Source organism: Vidua chalybeata, chromosome 10 (genome assembly GCF_026979565.1).
Source record: "Vidua chalybeata isolate OUT-0048 chromosome 10, bVidCha1 merged haplotype, whole genome shotgun sequence".
In the NCBI taxonomy this organism is placed as follows: domain Eukaryota; kingdom Metazoa; phylum Chordata; class Aves; order Passeriformes; family Viduidae; genus Vidua; species Vidua chalybeata.
In genome coordinates this window covers 19,641,385-19,664,608 of record NC_071539.1, presented here as the reverse complement: position 1 = coordinate 19,664,608, position 23,224 = coordinate 19,641,385, and the positions used below count along the sequence as shown (strand labels likewise).

General features: G+C 60.3%; 3 protein-coding genes and 18 non-coding genes across 25 annotated transcripts; 2 read left to right on the top strand and 19 right to left on the bottom strand.

The window, feature by feature from the left end:
• Positions 1-21: 21 nt before the first annotated feature.
• Positions 22-5,969, bottom strand: SCLY (selenocysteine lyase). Of its 4 annotated transcripts, none has more exons than XM_053951704.1 (14): positions 5,890-5,969; positions 4,745-4,839; positions 4,562-4,674; positions 4,373-4,473; positions 4,078-4,234; positions 3,659-3,786; positions 3,394-3,558; positions 2,957-3,063; positions 2,584-2,620; positions 2,173-2,256; positions 1,919-2,021; positions 1,662-1,737; positions 813-1,003; positions 22-294 (listed from the first exon to the last, which is right to left on the bottom strand). In XM_053951704.1, the coding sequence occupies exons 2-13, from the start codon at positions 4,792-4,794 to the stop codon at positions 844-846; spliced, it is 1,281 nt and encodes a 426-aa protein (XP_053807679.1). In that variant the 5' UTR covers positions 4,795-4,839; positions 5,890-5,969; the 3' UTR covers positions 22-294; positions 813-843. The 4 variants fall into 4 exon arrangements, with proteins under 4 accessions (XP_053807679.1, XP_053807681.1, XP_053807680.1 ...); XM_053951706.1 differs by lacking the exon at positions 5,890-5,969 and adding an exon at positions 5,715-5,810; XM_053951705.1 differs by lacking the exon at positions 5,890-5,969 and adding an exon at positions 5,676-5,794.
• A 34-nt stretch (positions 5,970-6,003) lies between these two features.
• On the top strand, positions 6,004-10,220 carry LOC128792852 (uncharacterized). 2 transcript variants are annotated; one of them, XM_053951709.1, is made up of 2 exons: positions 6,004-6,094; positions 6,727-10,220. In XM_053951709.1, the coding sequence occupies exon 2, from the start codon at positions 6,760-6,762 to the stop codon at positions 7,606-7,608; it is 849 nt and encodes a 282-aa protein (XP_053807684.1). In that variant the 5' UTR covers positions 6,004-6,094; positions 6,727-6,759; the 3' UTR covers positions 7,609-10,220. The 2 variants fall into 2 exon arrangements, with proteins under 2 accessions (XP_053807684.1, XP_053807685.1); XM_053951710.1 differs by lacking the exon at positions 6,004-6,094 and adding an exon at positions 6,427-6,501.
• A 1,589-nt stretch (positions 10,221-11,809) lies between these two features.
• AIRE (autoimmune regulator) lies at positions 11,810-15,931 on the top strand. The gene is made up of 9 exons (XM_053951933.1): positions 11,810-13,278; positions 13,371-13,545; positions 13,659-13,811; positions 13,905-13,976; positions 14,081-14,194; positions 14,298-14,656; positions 14,878-15,062; positions 15,133-15,342; positions 15,433-15,931. Exons 1-9 carry the CDS (start codon positions 13,138-13,140, stop codon positions 15,632-15,634), a joined length of 1,611 nt encoding a protein of 536 aa, XP_053807908.1. The 5' UTR covers positions 11,810-13,137; the 3' UTR covers positions 15,635-15,931.
• A 543-nt stretch (positions 15,932-16,474) lies between these two features.
• LOC128793265 (5S ribosomal RNA) lies at positions 16,475-16,593 on the bottom strand. Its single transcript, XR_008432721.1, has one exon. It is a non-coding gene; the product is annotated as a 5S ribosomal RNA (ribosomal RNA).
• A 255-nt stretch (positions 16,594-16,848) lies between these two features.
• LOC128793264 (5S ribosomal RNA) lies at positions 16,849-16,967 on the bottom strand. The gene has a single exon (XR_008432720.1). It is a non-coding gene; the product is annotated as a 5S ribosomal RNA (ribosomal RNA).
• Positions 16,968-17,227: 260 nt separating this feature from the next.
• LOC128793263 (5S ribosomal RNA) lies at positions 17,228-17,346 on the bottom strand. The gene has a single exon (XR_008432719.1). It is a non-coding gene; the product is annotated as a 5S ribosomal RNA (ribosomal RNA).
• A 253-nt stretch (positions 17,347-17,599) lies between these two features.
• On the bottom strand, positions 17,600-17,718 carry LOC128793262 (5S ribosomal RNA). The gene has a single exon (XR_008432718.1). It is a non-coding gene; the product is annotated as a 5S ribosomal RNA (ribosomal RNA).
• A 251-nt stretch (positions 17,719-17,969) lies between these two features.
• On the bottom strand, positions 17,970-18,088 carry LOC128793260 (5S ribosomal RNA). The gene has a single exon (XR_008432716.1). It is a non-coding gene; the product is annotated as a 5S ribosomal RNA (ribosomal RNA).
• A 260-nt stretch (positions 18,089-18,348) lies between these two features.
• LOC128793259 (5S ribosomal RNA) lies at positions 18,349-18,467 on the bottom strand. The gene has a single exon (XR_008432715.1). It is a non-coding gene; the product is annotated as a 5S ribosomal RNA (ribosomal RNA).
• A 262-nt stretch (positions 18,468-18,729) lies between these two features.
• Positions 18,730-18,848, bottom strand: LOC128793258 (5S ribosomal RNA). The gene has a single exon (XR_008432714.1). It is a non-coding gene; the product is annotated as a 5S ribosomal RNA (ribosomal RNA).
• A 262-nt stretch (positions 18,849-19,110) lies between these two features.
• LOC128793257 (5S ribosomal RNA) lies at positions 19,111-19,229 on the bottom strand. Its single transcript, XR_008432713.1, has one exon. It is a non-coding gene; the product is annotated as a 5S ribosomal RNA (ribosomal RNA).
• Positions 19,230-19,491: 262 nt separating this feature from the next.
• On the bottom strand, positions 19,492-19,610 carry LOC128793256 (5S ribosomal RNA). Its single transcript, XR_008432712.1, has one exon. It is a non-coding gene; the product is annotated as a 5S ribosomal RNA (ribosomal RNA).
• A 260-nt stretch (positions 19,611-19,870) lies between these two features.
• Positions 19,871-19,989, bottom strand: LOC128793324 (5S ribosomal RNA). The gene has a single exon (XR_008432780.1). It is a non-coding gene; the product is annotated as a 5S ribosomal RNA (ribosomal RNA).
• Positions 19,990-20,249: 260 nt separating this feature from the next.
• LOC128793323 (5S ribosomal RNA) lies at positions 20,250-20,368 on the bottom strand. The gene has a single exon (XR_008432779.1). It is a non-coding gene; the product is annotated as a 5S ribosomal RNA (ribosomal RNA).
• Positions 20,369-20,621: 253 nt separating this feature from the next.
• LOC128793322 (5S ribosomal RNA) lies at positions 20,622-20,740 on the bottom strand. Its single transcript, XR_008432778.1, has one exon. It is a non-coding gene; the product is annotated as a 5S ribosomal RNA (ribosomal RNA).
• A 260-nt stretch (positions 20,741-21,000) lies between these two features.
• Positions 21,001-21,119, bottom strand: LOC128793321 (5S ribosomal RNA). Its single transcript, XR_008432777.1, has one exon. It is a non-coding gene; the product is annotated as a 5S ribosomal RNA (ribosomal RNA).
• Positions 21,120-21,381: 262 nt separating this feature from the next.
• Positions 21,382-21,500, bottom strand: LOC128793320 (5S ribosomal RNA). The gene has a single exon (XR_008432776.1). It is a non-coding gene; the product is annotated as a 5S ribosomal RNA (ribosomal RNA).
• A 262-nt stretch (positions 21,501-21,762) lies between these two features.
• Positions 21,763-21,881, bottom strand: LOC128793318 (5S ribosomal RNA). The gene has a single exon (XR_008432774.1). It is a non-coding gene; the product is annotated as a 5S ribosomal RNA (ribosomal RNA).
• A 262-nt stretch (positions 21,882-22,143) lies between these two features.
• Positions 22,144-22,262, bottom strand: LOC128793317 (5S ribosomal RNA). The gene has a single exon (XR_008432773.1). It is a non-coding gene; the product is annotated as a 5S ribosomal RNA (ribosomal RNA).
• A 260-nt stretch (positions 22,263-22,522) lies between these two features.
• On the bottom strand, positions 22,523-22,641 carry LOC128793316 (5S ribosomal RNA). Its single transcript, XR_008432772.1, has one exon. It is a non-coding gene; the product is annotated as a 5S ribosomal RNA (ribosomal RNA).
• A 262-nt stretch (positions 22,642-22,903) lies between these two features.
• LOC128793315 (5S ribosomal RNA) lies at positions 22,904-23,022 on the bottom strand. Its single transcript, XR_008432771.1, has one exon. It is a non-coding gene; the product is annotated as a 5S ribosomal RNA (ribosomal RNA).
• Between the last annotated feature and the right edge of the window lie 202 nt (positions 23,023-23,224).

The window sequence follows — 23,224 nt, the reverse complement described above, 5'->3', positions numbered from 1 at the left end:
CACTCAGATGGCTCCAACCAGTCCAGCTTCCCCCATAGAAAATACATTTTACTTGTGAAAAGAAGCAGCAATTACTTTTATTCCTATGAATACTTAGGGAGATCAAGTTCCCTGACATCAGCCAGCCCAGATGGCAATGCTCCTGATCCACGTGACACTTGTGTCCTCCAGTGCTGGTGATGACAGAGACCCCCTGGGCCACGCAGGAGTCCCTCAGGTGCTGGCACAGTCACAGCTGCCCCGACAACTGTTTCCTTGAGGAGCAGGTGGAGCTGGTAACAGGAGCTCTGCCCCCTGTAGGAAGGACAGAAGGAGAGCAGGTAAAGCAAAACAGTGCTGGGAAAGCTCTGCCCAGCCAGAAATCCCTTTGACAGCTTAGGGCAGAGCAGTTCCCAGCCCAGAATCCTGCTGTGCTTCTATCAACTCCTCATTTCACTCTGGGGCAGATGGTCTTTCTTCCTCTGGCTGCTCAGGCAGTGGGAAAGCTTCCTTTGTGGAAAGCAACCAGGTCATGAGGCTCCTCCTTACACGGCTTCCACGCCTGTCCCTCGCAGGGACTCGAGTTCTGAGGCTCAGCTGTGCCAACACATACCTGTGCAGGCACCCAGCTAGGTACATCTGGCAAGCCAGGGGCACTGGACAACAGGACTCTGCAAAATCCTCCACTGTGCAGCAGGGCTGAGTCCTGGGCAAGCCCTGGAGGAGCTGCCCCAGCCCCAAAGCAGCCGAGCCCTCTCCTCAGAACCTCCCCCTGCCGCCCCTGAGCCCAGGCTGGCACAGGCAGCTCGCACCCCGGGGCCCACCCCAAGAACCTGAGTGGTGTCAGTGGATCAGTTCAGGGGTCTATGGGGCCTGGTCCCGCTCCAGCTCCTCCACAGCCTGCATGAGGTCCTGCACAGCCCTGTCCACATCTGCCCGTGTGGTGCCACGCCCCACGCTCAGCCGCAGCGCGTTCTGCGCCACCTCTGGGGGAATCCCACAGCTCAGCAGCACTGGGGAGGGCCTGGAACACAGCCAGGAGGAGGAGGTTGGACTTGAAGGCCGAGGAAGCCCCACACATCAGCAGGGAGCCTCACCAAGCCACAGGAGAAATCACATCTGCAGATAACACTCCAGGGCACCTATCCCCTGCACAGCCCCATTTGCTTTCCAGGGGCACCCAATCCCACTAGGCTTGTTGCCCTCTGGGGGATCTGGCTCTTCTAAGAAGAGCCTGTTCCATGTCCCTGTGGGTTGGCAGCTCTGCTACATCCACAAGGCATTGCTCTAGACCAGGCCAAATGCACCCACAAGGCCCCGTATCCCCTAAAGGAGCCATCTGGAGACCCAAGCAGGGCTGGAGCAGGTGAGCCAGGCACACACAGAAACAGGGCAGGCTCTCTTCTGGTAGTGCCAGGAGTTCAAGAGTACTTCCAAGCTTAGCTGGATAACCAAAGCTGGGAAGGACAAACTCCTTCCAAGCAGCAATCAAGCATTCCAGCTGTGTCTCCTGCAAAAATCCCTTTCATAGCCATTCAGCCCCTCTGGAAAGCTCTATACCTTCTTTGTTCCAGGTGACGCTGCCCAAGCCACCCACCGTCCCTTTCCCTGTCCTGTTTCCGTCCCTCCCAACCTGCTGTCCTCTGGGAAGAACCCAGGGGCTGGAAAAGCTGTCTGCTCACCGATCCCCCTTCTCAGAGTGGCAGGCAGCCCCGACGCTGGCGAGGAGCACCTTGCAGTGAGCCAGCACCCTTCGTCCTGCAGCAAAGCAACACAAGCACAGCTCTCACACTGCCAAGGCTCTCTCCAGGGGCTGCTCCTGCCTCACCTCCCTGCCTGAGCCGTGCCAAGTGCCCGTCAGTCTCAGCCACGGGTGCTGTGAGGGGCAGGTGCTTGGCTCTGTGTAACGATCACGGGACAGCAGCAGGATAAGAGCTACCTTGAAGGCCTGAGCCCAGGATGGAGAAATTACAGGTGTTGCAGAGTCGTTTGGAGCCCTTAAAGTGACTGTTGAAGCAAATCCTCTGCTTCCCAAAGGAGGCCTGGAGAAATTAGAGGGCTGTGAACCTCTCTGGGGTTTCCAAGCAGCTCTGTCCTTATGAGGGGTGGGCAGGGCCAGAGGGACATATCCACCCTGCTCCAGGCCCCACACCCTGCAGCCTGAGACTGCGGGAAGGGACCACGTGTGCTCACCTCCAGCATGGCCTCCAGGTAATCCCGGACATCCCGCATATGAGCCTCATAGGCCTCCCAGTTCTTGTTCACTAACTCTGCAGCCTGAGAACACACAGACAGGCTCCACCAGTGACCCTGGAGCATTGTCCCTGGGATGTGAACCCAGCCTAGAACAGCCTCTGCAGTGCCAGGTCCCCTGTGTCCCCTCTCAGTGCCCTGTGCCATGTGAGCTGGGTGACTGTCAGGGCTGCAAACCCGCAGCAAGCATGCCAAAGACCTCCTTCGACTGGCATCAGAAAGCCCCACCACCTTTCCCAGCTCACCCTCCCTCCCACATATCCCAAGTTTGTCCCTTCTGATGATCAGGGAGCACAAGTGGCTGTCTCTGTGCTGGGTCTGCACCACTCACCCCTGACCATTCCAACTGACCTGGCCAAGGCCGGCAATCATCGGGGTGTTCTCAGTGCTGGAAGGGAACAGGGATCAGTAAGTTATTTCTCCAGACCAGAAACCCAACCTTGAGATACAGACATTTCCTCATGGGACCCCTCACGGCTGGCAGGGGCTCCTGGACACCTCTCTGAGGTGGTTGAGGAGGCAGTTCCACCCTGAAGTTACACGCTTGGCAAAGCCTGAGCTCCAGGGAGTTTCCATGCACGGATCCATTCCCTTGCCGTGCTGGGCTGCTCACCCCAGGGCTGGCAGGTGACACAGCTGCCAGCTCAGCTCAGACAAGGCAGCCCCATGTGGCTTGGCCACCAGCCAGGGGCCCAGCTCTCCAGGTAACCACCTGCACCCTTACCCTGGCCGGAAACTCCTCTCCTGTCCCCCTCCGAAGAGCATGGGGTGCAGCGGGGTGGCGGTGCCGGGGCTGCGGATGTACAGCGCTCCAATCCGTGGGCCGTGGAACTATGGGGACAGCCACAGTGACCCTGGGGACACTGACAGCCCTGACAGTGCTTCCTGCCCTCCTGCCCAAATCTGAGTGCCCTCCAGTGCTGGCCCCTGCCCATCACACAGGCACAAGCCATTACTGAGCTGCTCCCCATGCTCAGTCTCCTGGCCCCCAGCCCAGACAGGTTCCACAGGAGTGAAGTCTATCTGCAGAGCACCACCCAGCAGGAGAACTTTGGCTACTGTGAGTTACCAAGCTGCGTGGGGCACCCAGAGTCCCCCGGCACCCCAGCAGAGATGTCACACGGGGTGATCAGCAGCTGGGCCACACGAGCAGGGCCACACCTTGTGTCCCACGATGGTCAGGTAGTCCACGCCCAGCTCCTGCACGTCCACGCACCCCTTGCCAATCATCTGTGCTGCATCTGTGTGCACCAGGATCCTGGGCAGACCCTCTGCTGCTCTGCGCCGGTTGAGGGCACAGATGCGCTGGCTCAGCTCTGCGACGGGCTGGTGGCAGGGATGAGGGTCTGCATCCCTTCTGCTCCCCTCTGTCACCGCCTCTTTGCGAGGGTATCTCTGCCCCATCCCCCTCTCTGCACACACTCACCATGATGACCCCGGTCTCGTTATTGGCCAACATGAGGGAGACCAGGCAGGTGTTTGGCTGGATGGCGGCCAGGACATCGTCCACCTCTGCCTGCCCGCTCCGTGGGGACACAGGCACAAAGGTGGCTTCTGCAGGCCAGGAGACAAGCCCTGAGGCTGGCTGGGTAGGCTGTGAGCGCTCAGGGCTGCATGTGCCCCACTGAGCAGGGCAGGAGTGTGTGGGCGGTGGGAGCACAGGCACAGAGCAGGGAGGCGACACGTCCAGCCTGGAGCCACATGGGCAACCACAGGGAGAAACGGTGCCCTTCTCCAGGGGGAGAAAGTGGAACATCACAGAACATGCAGGATCTTGCCCTCCTCCAAAAACACTGGCAGAGACAAGTCCCCCATTCAAACCTCATCTGTGCCTGTGGCACTCACCTGCCAGGCCCTCCCTCCCCAGCTGCTCCAGTGGCAGGCGGATGGAGTCGTGCTCTACGCTCGATGTCACGATGTGTGGTATGCCCTGGCTGTCCCCCATCCCACGCTGGCTGTCGTGGAAGTGCCTGCGGGCACTGTGGATCACCATGTTGTTCGCCTGAAGGAGGGAGGGAGAGGGAAAATGGAGGCTCAGAAGGAGCACAGTGCCCTCCATCCCCACCCTCCTCATTGCTACTTGCTGGAGAGGGAATGGCAGGCAGGGATTCCCAGGAAGGGGGTCCCCCCCTGCTCCCACCTCCGTGCCCCCCGAGGTGAAGACGATGTCCTCGGGGCGGCCTCCTAGCATCTTCGCCAGGCTCTCCCGTGCGCTGCTGATGAGCTCCTTCGCCTTGCTGCCTGCAGGACCAGATCTAGCAGCTCCTGCGGGCTCTTGTCAGCACGGGGCCCAGCCCGAGGAGGCAACATGGACCATCCTGGTCCCTACCTGCAGGGTGGGAGCTGCTGGGGTTGCCCCAGGCCTGCCACATGGCATCCCACATGGCCTGGGCCACCTCGGGAGCCAGGGGAGTGGTGGCATTGTAATCCAGGTAGACCCTCCTGTAGGGGCAGGGGCAGATAAGCGGTGCTGGGGGGCACAGGGGGAGTACGAGGCAGGCCAGGGCCTCACCCCTCCAGTGAGTCACACTGCGCCTCCGCCGGCTCTGTCCCCGCGCCCATCACTGCTGTCACTGTCACTGCCACCGTCTGGCTGCCGTCACCAACCTGGCATCGGGGTTACAGACATGTGGCTGCCCATGGGGGACCAGGCACCTGCCCTGCCTGGGGCACCACAGCTACGGCCTCACCAATCAGCTCCCTCCTGCCTGCCTCACAGCCAGAGCACCCACCAATCAGCTCCCTCCTGCCTGCCCCACAGCCAGAGCACCCACCAATCAGCTCCCTCCTGCCTGCCCCACAGCCAGAGCACCCACCAATCAGCTCCCTCCTGCCTGCCTCACAGCCAGAGCACCCACCAATCAGCTCCCTCCTGCCTGCCTCACAGCCAGAGCACCCACCAATCAGCTCCCTCCTGCCTGCCCCACAGCCAGAGCACCCACCAATCAGCTCCCTCCTGCCTGCCCCACAGCCAGAGCACCCACCAATCAGCTCCCTCCTGCCTGCCTCACAGCCAGAGCACCCACCAATCAGCTCCCTCCTGCCTGCCCCACAGCCAAAGCACCCACCAATCAGCTCCCTCCTGCCTGCCCCACAGCCAGAGCACCCACCAATCAGCTCCCTCCTGCCTGCCCCACAGCCAAAGCACCCACCAATCAGCTCCTTCCTGCCTGCCCCACAGCCAGAGCACCACCAATCAGCTCCCTCCTGCCTGCCCCACAGCCAAAGCACCCACCAATCAGCTCCCTCCTGCCTGCCCCACAGCCAAAGCACCCACCAATCAGCTCCCTCCTGCTGCCCCACAGCCAAAGCATCCACCAATCAGCTCCCTCCTGCCTGCCCCACAGCCAAAGCACCCACCAATCAGCTCCCTCCTGCTGCCCCACAGCCAAAGCACCCACCAATCAGCTCCTTCCTTCCTGCCCCACAGCCAGAGCACCCACCAATCAGCTCACTGGCCGCTGCCCCCTCAGGGCACTGACCAATCAGCTGCCCCGCAGTAACCCCGCTCCCCGGCCGCGCCGCCCAATCCGCTGCCGCCAGTCCATTGGCCGGGGCCCTGCGAGCGCGTGGAGCTCCCGCTGCGGGCGGTGCACGAGCCCCCTGTCCCCCTTTCCCCCACCCCCCCCTCCCCACGTCGCGGCGGGCGTCACTCACGCGCTGCTCACGCGCGGCCCGAGTCGGAATGGGCGTGGCTCGCGAGCGGTGCGCTTCCGGCGCGCGGGGGTGGGCGGTACTTCCGGGACGGACGCGAGGCCGGGGAGCGGCGGCGCTTCCCCTCGTCAAGATGGCGGCGGCACCGTCGGTGCGGTTCCCGTGCCGCGCCCCGCGCGGGCTCCGCGCCGCGCTCCGCGCGATGGCGGTGAGCGCCGGGCAGGGGGTGCCGGGGCGAGCAGCGACGACCTCCGCGCGGGGCTGGGGCGGGCGGTCCCCGGGGCCCGCCGCGCCGTGACTCAGCGCCGCACGGCGGAGGCGGCCCCGCGTGCGGGGTCCTCCGGTGCGGGGCCGCGACGCGGGAGCCGCCCGAGGATGCGCCTAAGGCGGCCGTGCCTCGTGGCTCCGTGCCCCGGGGGGGGTTGCGGCGCTGCGGGCCGTGCTCCGGGCCGGGGGGGGGGAGCGGGCGGCTCGGGCGCTGTCGCGGGGTCAGGCGGGCGGAGCCGCGGGCAGGGCACGGCCGGGCCGGCGCTGCGCCCGCGCTGCGGCCCCGGCCTGCCTGCCGCGCTGTAATTGACGAGGCGAAGTGCAAAACTCAATTAAAGCCGAATTCCCGTACGCAGACGCGCCGTATTAGGCTCTGGGAGCCGCTCCGAGGAGCGATAGGCTCGCGGAATAGGGGCTGGGATGGGCTGGGCTAACGCAGCCGTCCAACAGCGGCGGAGCGCCGCAAAGCCTCGCGTCCCATTGGCCTCAGCACGGCTTACATCGGCTTGTTTCTGCTGCGTGGAAAAAACTGCCTCGTTTGACACATCCTTCTCTTTTCCTCCTGTCTTTCAGATTATGTCGTAACCACAGAACTACCGAGCAGTGATGGAATCACTGGACACTGAGGTGAGGGCACGGAAGACCCTGGGGACTGTGGAATACGTGGAGTCTTCGGGCTTCGCGCAGGGGGTGCTGCCCACCAAGAAGGATGTGGTGCAGAACATGCTGTACCTGCTGCAGCCCAAGAGGGCCGGCCAGGCCCAGCGCTCCAAGGAGGACGCGGCCCAGCTGCTCGCAGAGCACCTGCAGGAGCACTGGCTGGTCTGCAACCTGCACACCATCGCCACGCAGAACATAAAGAAACTCATCCTCAAAATGTATGAGGAGTTCACCCGATTGTACCAGACCAGGAAGCAGAGACAGAACCAGGCTTTTTCCGAGCGAGCCGACAGATTCAACGAGAGTTCAGAGAAGCTCTTCGACGTGTTTTGTACAGACACGCAGATGAGGGATAAACTGGAGGAGTACAGTGGGATAAAAATGACCAGCATCGAGTGGAAGTTTCTAGAAGATCAGAGGAGTGAGAGGAAAATGTACTACGAAGATTTCACAGAGAAGCAGGAGCTGAAGATGATGGAGAGAAGGCAGAAGATACAGTGTCTAGAGCACTTCAGGAAGCTCGCCAGGGAAGAGAAGGAGAGCAGCAAGGCAAAGGAGATGAAGTACAAGGGCGAGGAGCAGTCGGATGAGGGCACAAGCGTGGACGAGCTGTACCCTGCGGACGAGGAGAACGGCGGCGCCCCGGCCTTCTCGCTGCGGGGCCGGCGGAAGCGCCGCTGCACCGCGGCCGCTGCCGGCACTGACCTGCCCCTGGAGGGCGAGCACATACGGATGAGCATCCGCAGGGTCAGGCCGGGCTTCTACGAGACTGTGGAAAAGGTGAAAAACTGCTAGCGCCCGCCGCAGAGAGCGGGCAGAGCTGCTGGAGTACAAGGTGGCAATGCACACGTTAGGCAAGTTTGAAATCCCACCATCCATTGGAAGTGATTGTTGTAGATCCTCAAGCCAGAGCTCAGGAACATGCTGCCTCCAGGGAAGAGGGCTGGGATGATGACAATGACAGCAAGGACTAAACCATATGGATTTGGAAGGATGAGCTGTCAGCAGCCAGCGATGCCAAGGCTCAAATGCAGCGGATGATCCAAGGTTACGTAGCAAATAAGCCTCTTCTTCCAAGGTCCTGTCTGCATCCGTGGGGTTTGGAAGTCTCAACGTTTCTGAGCCAGTGGTGGCCTAACAGCGTGAATCAGAACACGGATTTACTGCAGGGTGATAACTTGGACTTGTTGCTAACAGAAAATCCCTGTGCTGAAGAGCCCTGGCTGCAGTGGGGGTGAAAGATGCTTGGCCTCTTCCTGCGGGAGCTGGCATTTCTGCCAGGAAGGAAGTGGGTTTGCAGCGTGTGTCACCAGCCCCAGAGAGGCACGCTGTGCTTTTGGAAAGGGACTGCTCTCCTGCTTGAGGAACAGGCAGAGAGCGGACGACAGTGGAGTGCTTTGGCTGTTAAAGCATTGGTGATTCTGAATGTTTTATTCTAGATTCTATTTTACCAACGTTTCCTTGATCAGGATAAACCTTTCCATAACTGGATGAGTTTTATCATGAAGTCCCTAATCTAGGATCTGGGGTGTGAATTCTAAATGAAGTGGTAATGTTTTATCTTTTGGGGGAGGGGATTAACATAGGAGAAAATGCAAATTGCATTATTTAGTTTTAAGATGAGAGTAATTTTATAAACTGTTATACTGCCTTTTTAGGACATAGGGAAGAATAAGCCTTCCCAGGTGTAGCTGTGGTGTTCACAGCAGCAGGCACCCAGATCTGGGCTTGCTCTTCCACCCCCGAGGTGGTGTTTGTAGACCAGCAGGGGGGGAGATGGTAGTTTTCCACCCGGAGGTTGTTTGAACAAAGCGTGACCCTCTTGCCCACATACATCCTGAGCAGTGACGTATCTGTGACTTTTTTAGTTAAGAGTTGTTTTACTGGTTTTTAAAGGTAAGAGACTTGAACTTCCAGTGAAACCCAGTGCTGGAGATCTCTCTGGTGAGATGCCCAAACCTTGCCAGACCACACTAAAAATGGAAAACCCCCCAAGTCTCTATTTGTCCACAAAAGATCTGTGGTAGAAAGAGCGCAAACTTGCCTGGTTTTAAAATTTACCTTCCAGTGTGAATGTTGGTTTCCCCACTCCAGTATCTCAGCTTTTCCCTGTTTATTTCCTCTCCGTCCTGCACATCATTTACTGACGTTAACTCGTGCTCTTTCATTCTTTGGCTTTTGCTCCCTTTAACAATAAATGCATGTACGAATAATTTTGACAGTTCATTTACTTTTGATGAATCAGTCCTCGGACTGCTTTGAAGTCCTGTGCCAAAGGAGGAATGAAACACAGAGCAGCTGCTGGTCCCCTGGGACACAGCGGCCCCGGCTGGGCTGCCCAGGCAGGCTCCAGCCTCGGCCACCTGGCACAGATCTGTCTGGCTGTGAGCTGCGTGTCCCTTCTCGGGGACCGTGCTCCTTACTGCCGAGGTCCTTGCTCTGTGTCTCTGACAAGCTCTTCATGGTAAGTCGCTCCAAAGTATTTAGTGCCCGCCGCGCGCTCTGCACCACTTGTAGTTTTACAGGTTTGGTAGCAGCACCCTTGAACCTCCACTGCCTGAGGCTTCGCAGCCTCCCTCTTACCTCCTTTCTCTGACATGCTTCACTGACCTCCCCATGCAAATTATGTCACATTTAAACTATTTGCCTTCCAGCCCAGAGGTGCTGGATTGAGCCTCTCACTGGGTCTCTACACCAGCAGCTCTGTTTCAGCAGGGAATATAGCCAAGCTCGGACCTCGCCAAAGTAGAAGTTTTAAAATAACTGCTGTAAGCCCCCTTTTTATTACAGATATAGCTGATGTATAAATGCTTGTGTGAAAAGCAAATCCATTTGGGTTGGCTCGGATATGGAACATGGCTATATAGTGCTTTATGATTTTCAGGGATTCAGGGAATTTAAGGTTGTCAAATTTGACTTCCTGTCTACCACAGGGAATTACATTTCATTCAGAAGCCCCACACTCAGCCTGCTGGTCTCAGTTGAACTGACGTGTGTGACAGAAAGTCAAGCCGCAGGTGTCAGCATTCTGCTGTCCTCCTTGTTACCTATTCAGTGATTAATCACCTTCACTGTTTCAAAATAAGATAAAAAATCTGACCAACTTCTAGGCTGTGATTCTTTCCACAACATCCTATACAGGCTGAGCAGAGTTTATCACATTAAAATAATATTTGGGTTTTTTAACTGGGTTTGACTGTGGATAGAGCCAAAGCCTGGCTCTGTTTCTGCTGCAACAGGGGGAAAATTTCTAATTCATGTATTCTGGTATTCTGATTACTCTTCTTTGGGACCATGGTGCCTTTTTAATCAGGACAGTAAATCTTGTCCCAGGATTCTGTACTTTTGTACGTTAACAGTTGTTGACTTTCCTTTTTGGTGTGTCCCAAATAAATTAATATAACATACCTCTGGGCTTTTGTTTCTTCTTTCTAAAGGGGGAGGAAAGAGGAAACTGAAGCTAAAGTAAATCTTCCCTGCTTTAGCTCTCCTTCCCAGGCCCTTGCAGGAGCAGCTGGGATGCATGCAGGTGGAGCTGCTCCTGTCCAGACTTTGTGGGGTGGTGGTAGGGAAGCAGCAAGAAATGGGAATCTGGCACAGGGGCCCACATGAAGCCCTTCTTTTCAAAGATGCTGGAATCTGGAGCAGCTGAAGGTAAGGGGAGAGGAATAAAATCTCTGCACATGATGGCAGTGTTTCACGAGGACTCTGTGCCTCAGGTGTGGTGGGATTGGCATCAGCGACAGAGGTGGAGCCTCCCTGCCTTCCCAGTGTGATCCCATGCATGAGTGCTCCACTGATGCCTGTTCTCTCCCAACTGTGGTTCAGGGATGCTGTTTGAGATGAGTGAGGGGCAGTTGTGTCTAAGAGACACAGCAATGGTTTGCACCATAGGACTTCAGCAAGGAAGGGGAATTGGAAAGGAAATGCTGGAAGGAGCGTGTTTGCATCAACAGCTTTTGCAGGAGGGAATTGAGGTGCATCCCAGGGGCTACAAATACTTGTGCTGGATGCTGAGTCACTGGTTTTACTGGGTATTTGGGGAGAACATTGTCAACCTTCGCCCCTTGAGTCCTTCTGGTTTCTGCAGGGGGAGCAATAGAAAGGAGAGGGTCATCCTGAAAGCCCTGCACCCCAGCGTGAGGCCCTGACAGCCAGGCAGGGCACATGCCAGCCCCAGGCAAAAGCTGTCTTTTTGCAGCCTTTACAAGTTCCTTAGAGCTGCCCAGGCTGGCCAGAGTGAAGTTATACAGAAACACCCGCTTGATTTCCCAGCATGGATGTGCCTCTCGTGGCCAGTGCTCTGCCTCCTGCCCCTCTCAGAAAGAGGAAGGAACACAAAAAAAAACAACCCAAAATGCAAATCATGGCACTAGTGAGTGGGCTGGATGTGGAAAACAACGTCTGTGACTCAGCACAGAAAGAGTCACAAAGCTGGAATTTAAAACAAGTCCAAGCCCAACTCTGTGGGCATATGGCTCATGGAGTGTTGGGCAGTGCCTCCCCACGAGGGAGCTGGGTGGGCAGGGGGAAGTGCCAGAGCCTCATCCTAGACCAGCTGTGCCAGACGGCTTAACACAGGGTGGCAGTGATAAACTGTGGCACTGTAGGCAAGATACTGGGGAAAACAGTGTTCCTGGGAAGAATAGAGCAGACTTGTGAGGCTGTGTCACAACTATGCTTGTGCTCAGCACCAGTGGCCGGGCTTGGGCAGAGCTCCAGGAGGGGAGATGAACTTCCTGTGTCACCTGACACCCACGTTTTTTGCCACAGGGGGGATGTATGGCACAGGTGGTGGTGAAGCCATCCCCACTGTGGCAGAGCTAGGCACAGAAATCCTGGTGTGGGGCACAGGAACCCGGCTTGGCAGCTGCCCTACCCCCATCCTATGGCTTTCACTGCCCCCACAGGAAAAATCCCCCTGAATGCTGAAAAGAGCTGCAGGGCGAGCTTTTCCAAAGGCAACCACATTAATTTATTAACCAGACACGTACAAGGGTATTTCCTGCTCTCACCAAGGGTGTTGTCTTGTTATTCTTCCTGAGTTTCTTGACAGCAGATGCTTCCTCCTGGCACAGCTTTGGAGCCAGTAGATACTGCTCCATTCTTTTAAGACATAGCAATGAAAGTTCCTCCCTGTATTCTCTTGTGCTGTCCAGCAGCATCCCCTCTTGCACCATGCTCCAGTCCTGCTCAGGTCAGGGTTTCCTCTGGGGCCAGCTGTGCACAGCCACAGCACCCCTGGCAGAGCCTGCTGCGCAGCCCAGACACACCTTCAGAGTGAGGGAGGCTAGAAATTGATCCTGGGGAAATCCAAATGTCTGGGAGTTGGCGTAGGAGCTGTTGAGCTTTCTCTTTCCCAGCTACCTGGTAGAGAGCAGCCAGGCCCCCAGACTTTTCTATGCTAGATGCTTTCAAGGAGCCAGCTTCTCCCTGGCTCCAAGCTTTTTGCAGCTCCATATGCTCAGTTTTGGGAAGTGGGTATTGACAGAGCTGTGGGCTGCACATGCCCAGGTATTCCCTGGGTGCACTCGTGGCACTGCCATGGCTCTGGCGAGATGTTTGCTTGTTCAGCATCCTCAATTGTACCCCAACACATCTTTTGTGGAGTTTCTTTGTGTGTCAGCACTTCCTGCTGCCCCACAGAAGCTGCCTTGCAGGAGAGCAGTTTGCTTAGCTGGCCCAGTCTCCAGCAGCATTTTATATCCTTTTGCAGGCCAATGTGCCCCTAAATCACCCACATCTTGGCTCCTCTGTCTCTGGAATGCATTCATTATGTGAGCACCCAGACAGTTCCTCCTGCAGTACCCTGTGTTTCTATCTTGAGACATACCACATCGTCCATGAGAGATGCTGGGAAGGGAAGTGGGCAGTGTGGGTGGAGGACACATTCAAAGGCAACCTGACTCTCTTTGCCGTCACACCCCCAGCAGCTGGGTGCTTACTTCCCACATGCTCCTGCAGCCGAGTTTCTGGATGAGAGAAACAGGTCCTGCGGAAAGTCCAGAAATTTTGGGAGACGCCTGGGTGACCGCAGATAGGAGAGAGCTGGGAGATCCTTGCCAGGATCTCACTGACCCCCTCTCCCTGGTCACCCTGGGTAGGTCCATGCGGGTTAGGTGTCCTTCACCAGCGGCACAGCCGACCCCACGCTGCCTGCTGCCCTCCGGCACCGCCGCCCGCGTGTGAGGAACGGGTTCAGGTTACGGCCTCGTACAGAAATGAGTGGGGCTGCGGGACTCCAATGAGGTTTCTGGTGCCGCGGCCAAGGTGTATTAAAGGGCAGTGCGCGGGCGGCTGCGGGCTCCGGCAGTGTCCCCGGGCATGGCGGGCCCGGGCAGCGACGGGGACCTGCGGCGCCTGCTGAAGCTGCACCGCACCGAGATCGCCATGGCAGTGGACGACGTCTTCCCGCTGCTGCATGGCCTGGCTGACCACGATGTCGTCCCTGACCACATCTTCAAGGTGAGGTTGCGGAGCAGGACAGGACGGCCATGCTGTGGGGGCTGGGGCCGGAGGGCTGGAGGGCAGCCCGTGGGCGGTGGTGTGCCCGGCAGGAGACGCTGAGCCGGACGGAGCGGGAGGGCTCCCACCGCGCTTTCCACGCGCTGCTCACCTGGCTGCTGGGCCGCGACACTGCCGCCGTCCGAGACTTCTGGGCCATCCTCTTCAAGGACTATAACCTGGAGCGGTACTCCCGACTCCGGCCTCTCCGCGGTGCCTTCCCCAGAGGTAGTAGGGGGTCAGGTGGGACTGGCCCACCTGGGACTGGCCCGGGGGCTGACAGGGGGCAGGGGTGACAGCCAGGGTGCTGGTGCCTGTCCCAGTCCCTATTCTTCTTGCAGAGGTGGAGCTGGGTCGGCAGCGCCGTGGAAGGCGTCTCTCCCCGAGCCCCACAGCACCGGCCCCACACAGACCCCAAGGCAAGAGGAAAGCCCCTGAGGAGCGGGACAAGGCCCGGGCGGCACAGCCCGCTCCACGGCACAATGCCAGTCCTGGTATGGAGACCCAGAGCAGGATGGAGATGGGGCAGGGTGCTGCCCCCGAGGTGTTGTGGGGTGCCCCCTGATGCCATCCTCACAATGCTGCAGGGCCCCTGGTGAAGGCAAAGACTGTGAAGAAGCCGGAGGGCACAGATACCCCCCGCACCTCTCGTGCCAGCGGTGAGTGCCTAAACCCCCAGGGCAGCTTCTGTCTGTGTGCCCTGTTTGCCCACAGCCGTGGGCAGGGGGCTACCCACCCCACTGAGCCACTCCCCTGCCCGCAGCTCTCCAGGCAGTGGCTGCCTCAGTGCAGAGAGCGGTGGCTGGGGCAGGTGGTGAGGTGCCCGTCAGCCGTGGGGCCATCGAGGGCATCCTCATTAAACACGTTCTGGATCCAAGTAAGTACAGCCCAGCCCAGCCACTTCCTGCCCAGTTTAGTCCCCAGATTCAGAAGCCACCCTCAGGAAGGGGAGCTGGAGCTGCCTCTGGCCTCTCTTGCAGGCAGCTCCAAGACAGGCAGCAGAGCTGGTGACAAGCCATATACCCCAGGTGCCTGTGAGGAGCCAGAGGCCAGGAGCAAAAGCCACAGCCTGAAGCCCCCCACCCAGCCCAAGGCATGCCAAAGTGTAGATACCCCCCCCCTCAGATGTTTTCACCCCCATCTTGTGCAGCTGTCAAGGCTGTGGCAGGGGGTTCATCTGCATGGCATCATAGCCATGGCCTGGGTGGATCCCCCAGTGCAAGCAGTGCCTCTCCAAACTCCTTCTTGTCTCACCAACAGAACAGGGAACCCCAATTGCACCCCCAGGGCCAGCTGCAAGCAGCCACTGTCTACAGCCAGGACCCTGTGCCCCACCAGGTGAGCCCTGGATGTGACACCTGGTGCACCTGCAGGAGGAACTGTTGGGGTTTCCCTGGCATGTCCATTTGCCCTGGCCTTGAAAAGGAAACACAGGGTTCAGCTACTGGGGGTGCACCACGTTACGACCCCCAAGAAACAGGCAATTTTACCACCCTGAAAGGATTGGTATATTTGGTGCAGGGCGGGTGATGCAGGGGGAGAGAGCAAGGGGGGTGAAAGACCTTGCCACAGCCATGGCTTCAGCCCATGAAGGTGGCAGTGACACCCTGCCCACTCCCCCGGGGGCAGGAGAATGAGGATGAGTGTGCAGCATGCGGTGATGGCGGTGAGCTCATCTGCTGTGACGGCTGCCCCAGGGCCTTTCACCTTGCCTGCCTGGTGCCCCCACTGCCCCACGTCCCCAGGTGAGTCCCAGGGCACACAGGGATGCCAGTGCCCCCTGCCGTCCCTCACTGCTCTGCTCCCACTGTGCAGCGGGACATGGCGATGTGGCTCCTGTGTGGAGAATGTGACTGAACCAGGCCAGCTGCTGGAGGCAGACTTGCCTGTGGAGAGACCCGCCGAGATGCTGGGGGAGGCGGCGCGGGACACCCAGCCGGGTGGGGTGGAGGGAAGCATCTGCAGCCGCTGCTGCACCCGGATCCCCACTCCCCACCACTGTCCTGCTCCCAGTGGGGACCCCAGGTGAGTTCCCCATCACGCCCCACATCCCAGCCTTAGTTCCTCCCTGGGCGGTTCTGCCCTGACTGGTCTGTGTCATTCCTGATGGTATAGGGGGCTTCAGCTGTGCATGTCCTGCACGGGCACCCTGGACACAGGCAGTCTGGGCACTACTGCAGCAGCTGGAGACCAACTGCTTCCAGCAGCCAAGGTCAGCACAAGCAGTGCCAGGAACGGGGTGAGAGAGGAAGAGTGGGGCCTAAGGGGAGCAGGAAGGTGGAGGTGGGTCAGGCAGTGTGAGGGACAGACAGGCTGACACCACATGGAGGCAAGTTAGTGAAGCTGTAATGGGGGAGCATGAGCTGGGCCCACACCAGGTGAGGGACTGAACATGAGCAAGCTGAGGGCAGCAAGGGAGCTGGCAGGACATCTCCCCACACACAGGCAGAGGATGCAGCTCTTGGCAGTGACCCTGTGCTGAGCCGGGAGGAGCTCGATGCGCTGCTAGGTGAGGTAAGACTCTGTGTGACACCAACAGGCAGATTCCATGCAAAGGGGACCATGTCTCTGGTGTGGCCCACAGGGTGACATAGGGCTGTGGGTCAGGCAGCATGTACCTGCACAGAGGGGAAGGCAGTGGGATAGGAATAAAAAATGACTGGGTCTGTCCCACAGAGCACGTGGGATGGGATCTTGCAGTGGGCTTTCCAGACCATGGCACGGCCGCTCGCAGAAACCCAGGGGCTACTTGCCTAGTGCACAGACGAAGCAGCAGACTTCACAACCCAAGCCATGAAAAAGAACCCTAGAAGACACACATAAAACAAGAGAAAACGAGGCATAAGAACAGCACAAAAAAGTCTCAGAAGAAAACACTGACCATCAACAGAACATAACAAAATGACAGAGACAGACAGGAGGCCACATCCAGTGACTCTCAACGGAGAATAACCAAACAGAAAATGTACATAAACAACATGCGAGAGTAAATCCAATAAGCATAATTTAACAAAAGAAAAGAACCAAGGGATAAAAAAAAATCTTCATATTAAAAGGAAAAAAACTAAAAAACAAATACATGTATAAACAAATCCAAAACGAAAAGGGAAGTGGACAGATAAATTTATGAAATGAAAATAAACAGGGACACAAAAGAAGCCTACAGCACCCGGTATTCCCAGGCGGTCTCCCATCCAAGTACTAACCGGGCCCGACCCTGCTTAGCTTCCGAGATCAGACGAGATCGGGCGTTCTCAGGGTGGTATGGCCGTAGGCACCCCTCGGCCCCTCAGCACCGCTCTCCAGCACCCACCACCAGCCTCCCGACACGCCCCACCACCTCACGGCCATGCCGCACCCCCAACACGGACGCCCCTCGCCACAACGGAACCATCACCCCCACCCCAGCCCACAACACACACACACACACGTCACAAAAGGCACACCAGGCACACCTGCCCCTGCCCTCCCGCCCCTCGCCAAGGCTGCCCAAGCAAAACCACACACCGCCGCCTGCCACCCAGCAAAAGAAGCCTACAGCACCCGGTATTCCCAGGCGGTCTCCCATCCAAGTACTAACCGGGCCCGACCCTGCTTAGCTTCCGAGATCAGACGAGATCGGGCGTTCTCAGGGTGGTATGGCCGTAGGCACCCCTCGGCCCCTCCGCACCGCTCTCCAGCACCCACCACCAGCCTCCCGACACGCCCCACCACCTCACGGCCATGCCGCACCCCCAACACGGACGCCCCTCGCCACAACGGAACCATCACCCCCACCCCAGCCCACAACACACACACACGTCACAAAAGGCACACCAGGCACACCAGGCACACCTGCCCCTGCCCTCCCGCCCCTCGCCAAGGCTGCCCAAGCAAAACCACACACCGCCGCCTGCCACCCAGCAAAAGAAGCCTACAGCACCCGGTATTCCCAGGCGGTCTCCCATCCAAGTACTAACCGGGCCCGACCCTGCTTAGCTTCCGAGATCAGACGAGATCGGGCGTTCTCAGGGTGGTATGGCCGTAGGCACCTCTCAGCCCCTCCGCACCGCTCTCCAGCACCCACCACCAGCCTCCCGACACGCCCCACCACCTCACGGCCATGCCGCACCCCCAACACGGACGCCCCTCGCCACAACGGAACCATCACCCCCACCCCAGCCCACAACACACACACACACGTCACAAAAGGCACACCAGGCACACCTGCCCCTGCCCTCCCGCCCCTCGCCAAGGCTGCCCAAGCAAAACCACACACCGCCGCCTGCCACCCAGCAAAAGAAGCCTACAGCACCCGGTATTCCCAGGCGGTCTCCCATCCAAGTACTAACCGGGCCCGACCCTGCTTAGCTTCCGAGATCAGACGAGATCGGGCGTTCTCAGGGTGGTATGGCCGTAGGCACCTCTCAGCCCCTCCGCACCGCTCTCCAGCACCCACCACCAGCCTCCCGACACGCCCCACCACCTCACGGCCATGCCGCACCCCCAACACGGACGCCCCTCGCCACAACGGAACCATCACCCCCACCCCAGCCCACAACACACACACACGTCACAAAAGGCACACCAGGCACACCTGCCCCTGCCCTCCCGCCCCTCGCCAAGGCTGCCCAAGCAAAACCACACACCGCCGCCTGCCACCCAGCAAAAGAAGCCTACAGCACCCGGTATTCCCAGGCGGTCTCCCATCCAAGTACTAACCGGGCCCGACCCTGCTTAGCTTCCGAGATCAGACGAGATCGGGCGTTCTCAGGGTGGTATGGCCGTAGGCACCTCTCAGCCCCTCCGCACCGCTCTCCAGCACCCACCACCAGCCTCCCGACACGCCCCACCACCTCACGGCCATGCCGCACCCCCAACACGGACGCCCCTCGCCACAACGGAACCATCACCCCCACCCCAGCCCACAACACACACACACGTCACAAAAGGCACACCAGGCACACCAGGCACACCTGCCCCTGCCCTCCCGCCCCTCGCCAAGGCTGCCCAAGCAAAACCACACACCGCCGCCTGCCACCCAGCAAAAGAAGCCTACAGCACCCGGTATTCCCAGGCGGTCTCCCATCCAAGTACTAACCGGGCCCGACCCTGCTTAGCTTCCGAGATCAGACGAGATCGGGCGTTCTCAGGGTGGTATGGCCGTAGGCACCTCTCAGCCCCTCCGCACCGCTCTCCAGCACCCACCACCAGCCTCCCGACACGCCCCACCACCTCACGGCCATGCCGCACCCCCAACACGGACGCCCCTCGCCACAACGGAACCATCACCCCCACCCCAGCCCACAACACACACACACACGTCACAAAAGGCACACCAGGCACACCAGGCACACCTGCCCCTGCCCTCCCGCCCCTCGCCAAGGCTGCCCAAGCAAAACCACACACCGCCGCCTGCCACCCAGCAAAAGAAGCCTACAGCACCCGGTATTCCCAGGCGGTCTCCCATCCAAGTACTAACCGGGCCCGACCCTGCTTAGCTTCCGAGATCAGACGAGATCGGGCGTTCTCAGGGTGGTATGGCCGTAGGCACCCCTCGACCCCTCCGCACCGCTCTCCAGCACCCACCACCAGCCTCCCGACACGCCCCACCACCTCACGGCCATGCCGCACCCCCAACACGGACGCCCCTCGCCACAACGGAACCATCACCCCCACCCCAGCCCACAACACACACACACACGTCACAAAAGGCACACCAGGCACACCAGGCACACCTGCCCCTGCCCTCCCGCCCCTCGCCAAGGCTGCCCAAGCAAAACCACACACCGCCGCCTGCCACCCAGCAAAAGAAGCCTACAGCACCCGGTATTCCCAGGCGGTCTCCCATCCAAGTACTAACCGGGCCCGACCCTGCTTAGCTTCCGAGATCAGACGAGATCGGGCGTTCTCAGGGTGGTATGGCCGTAGGCACCCCTCGACCCCTCCGCACCGCTCTCCAGCACCCACCACCAGCCTCCCGACACGCCCCACCACCTCACGGCCATGCCGCACCCCCAACACGGACGCCCCTCGCCACAACGGAACCATCACCCCCACCCCAGCCCACAACACACACACACACGTCACAAAAGGCACACCAGGCACACCAGGCACACCTGCCCCTGCCCTCCCGCCCCTCGCCAAGGCTGCCCAAGCAAAACCACACACCGCCGCCTGCCACCCAGCAAAAGAAGCCTACAGCACCCGGTATTCCCAGGCGGTCTCCCATCCAAGTACTAACCGGGCCCGACCCTGCTTAGCTTCCGAGATCAGACGAGATCGGGCGTTCTCAGGGTGGTATGGCCGTAGGCACCCCTCGACCCCTCCGCACCGCTCTCCAGCACCCACCACCAGCCTCCCGACACGCCCCACCACCTCACGGCCATGCCGCACCCCCAACACGGACGCCCCTCGCCACAACGGAACCATCACCCCCACCCCAGCCCACAACACACACACACGTCACAAAAGGCACACCAGGCACACCAGGCACACCTGCCCCTGCCCTCCCGCCCCTCGCCAAGGCTGCCCAAGCAAAACCACACACCGCCGCCTGCCACCCAGCAAAAGAAGCCTACAGCACCCGGTATTCCCAGGCGGTCTCCCATCCAAGTACTAACCGGGCCCGACCCTGCTTAGCTTCCGAGATCAGACGAGATCGGGCGTTCTCAGGGTGGTATGGCCGTAGGCACCCCTCGACCCCTCCGCACCGCTCTCCAGCACCCACCACCAGCCTCCCGACACGCCCCACCACCTCACGGCCATGCCGCACCCCCAACACGGACGCCCCTCGCCACAACGGAACCATCACCCCCACCCCAGCCCACAACACACACACACGTCACAAAAGGCACACCAGGCACACCAGGCACACCTGCCCCTGCCCTCCCGCCCCTCGCCAAGGCTGCCCAAGCAAAACCACACACCGCCGCCTGCCACCCAGCAAAAGAAGCCTACAGCACCCGGTATTCCCAGGCGGTCTCCCATCCAAGTACTAACCGGGCCCGACCCTGCTTAGCTTCCGAGATCAGACGAGATCGGGCGTTCTCAGGGTGGTATGGCCGTAGGCACCCCTCGACCCCTCCGCACCGCTCTCCAGCACCCACCACCAGCCTCCCGACACGCCCCACCACCTCACGGCCATGCCGCACCCCCAACACGGACGCCCCTCGCCACAACGGAACCATCACCCCCACCCCAGCCCACAACACACACACACACGTCACAAAAGGCACACCAGGCACACCTGCCCCTGCCCTCCCGCCCCTCGCCAAGGCTGCCCAAGCAAAACCACACACCGCCGCCTGCCACCCAGCAAAAGAAGCCTACAGCACCCGGTATTCCCAGGCGGTCTCCCATCCAAGTACTAACCGGGCCCGACCCTGCTTAGCTTCCGAGATCAGACGAGATCGGGCGTTCTCAGGGTGGTATGGCCGTAGGCACCCCTCGACCCCTCCGCACCGCTCTCCAGCACCCACCACCAGCCTCCCGACACGCCCCACCACCTCACGGCCATGCCGCACCCCCAACACGGACGCCCCTCGCCACAACGGAACCATCACCCCCACCCCAGCCCACAACACACACACACGTCACAAAAGGCACACCAGGCACACCAGGCACACCTGCCCCTGCCCTCCCGCCCCTCGCCAAGGCTGCCCAAGCAAAACCACACACCGCCGCCTGCCACCCAGCAAAAGAAGCCTACAGCACCCGGTATTCCCAGGCGGTCTCCCATCCAAGTACTAACCGGGCCCGACCCTGCTTAGCTTCCGAGATCAGACGAGATCGGGCGTTCTCAGGGTGGTATGGCCGTAGGCACCCCTCGACCCCTCCGCACCGCTCTCCAGCACCCACCACCAGCCTCCCGACACGCCCCACCACCTCACGGCCATGCCGCACCCCCAACACGGACGCCCCTCGCCACAACGGAACCATCACCCCCACCCCAGCCCACAACACACACACACACGTCACAAAAGGCACACCAGGCACACCAGGCACACCTGCCCCTGCCCTCCCGCCCCTCGCCAAGGCTGCCCAAGCAAAACCACACACCGCCGCCTGCCACCCAGCAAAAGAAGCCTACAGCACCCGGTATTCCCAGGCGGTCTCCCATCCAAGTACTAACCGGGCCCGACCCTGCTTAGCTTCCGAGATCAGACGAGATCGGGCGTTCTCAGGGTGGTATGGCCGTAGGCACCCCTCGACCCCTCCGCACCGCTCTCCAGCACCCACCACCAGCCTCCCGACACGCCCCACCACCTCACGGCCATGCCGCACCCCCAACACGGACGCCCCTCGCCACAACGGAACCATCACCCCCACCCCAGCCCACAACACACACACACACGTCACAAAAGGCACACCAGGCACACCAGGCACACCTGCCCCTGCCCTCCCGCCCCTCGCCAAGGCTGCCCAAGCAAAACCACACACCGCCGCCTGCCACCCAGCAAAAGAAGCCTACAGCACCCGGTATTCCCAGGCGGTCTCCCATCCAAGTACTAACCGGGCCCGACCCTGCTTAGCTTCCGAGATCAGACGAGATCGGGCGTTCTCAGGGTGGTATGGCCGTAGGCACCCCTCGACCCCTCCGCACCGCTCTCCAGCACCCACCACCAGCCTCCCGACACGCCCCACCACCTCACGGCCATGCCGCACCCCCAACACGGACGCCCCTCGCCACAACGGAACCATCACCCCCACCCCAGCCCACAACACACACACACACGTCACAAAAGGCACACCAGGCACACCAGGCACACCTGCCCCTGCCCTCCCGCCCCTCGCCAAGGCTGCCCAAGCAAAACCACACACCGCCGCCTGCCACCCAGCAAAAGAAGCCTACAGCACCCGGTATTCCCAGGCGGTCTCCCATCCAAGTACTAACCGGGCCCGACCCTGCTTAGCTTCCGAGATCAGACGAGATCGGGCGTTCTCAGGGTGGTATGGCCGTAGGCACCCCTCGACCCCTCCGCACCGCTCTCCAGCACCCACCACCAGCCTCCCGACACGCCCCACCACCTCACGGCCATGCCGCACCCCCAACACGGACGCCCCTCGCCACAACGGAACCATCACCCCCACCCCAGCCCACAACACACACACACGTCACAAAAGGCACACCAGGCACACCAGGCACACCTGCCCCTGCCCTCCCGCCCCTCGCCAAGGCTGCCCAAGCAAAACCACACACCGCCGCCTGCCACCCAGCAAAAGAAGCCTACAGCACCCGGTATTCCCAGGCGGTCTCCCATCCAAGTACTAACCGGGCCCGACCCTGCTTAGCTTCCGAGATCAGACGAGATCGGGCGTTCTCAGGGTGGTATGGCCGTAGGCACCCCTCGACCCCTCCGCACCGCTCTCCAGCACCCACCACCAGCCTCCCGACACGCCCCACCACCTCACGGCCATGCCGCACCCCCAACACGGACGCCCCTCGCCACAACGGAACCATCACCCCCACCCCAGCCCACAACACACACACACACGTCACAAAAGGCACACCAGGCACACCAGGCACACCTGCCCCTGCCCTCCCGCCCCTCGCCAAGGCTGCCCAAGCAAAACCACACACCGCCGCCTGCCACCCAGCAAAAGAAGCCTACAGCACCCGGTATTCCCAGGCGGTCTCCCATCCAAGTACTAACCGGGCCCGACCCTGCTTAGCTTCCGAGATCAGACGAGATCGGGCGTTCTCAGGGTGGTATGGCCGTAGGCACCCCTCGACCCCTCCGCACCGCTCTCCAGCACCCACCACCAGCCTCCCGACACGCCCCACCACCTCACGGCCATGCCGCACCCCCAACACGGACGCCCCTCGCCACAACGGAACCATCACCCCCACCCCAGCCCACAACACACACACACGTCACAAAAGGCACACCAGGCACACCTGCCCCTGCCCTCCCGCCCCTCGCCA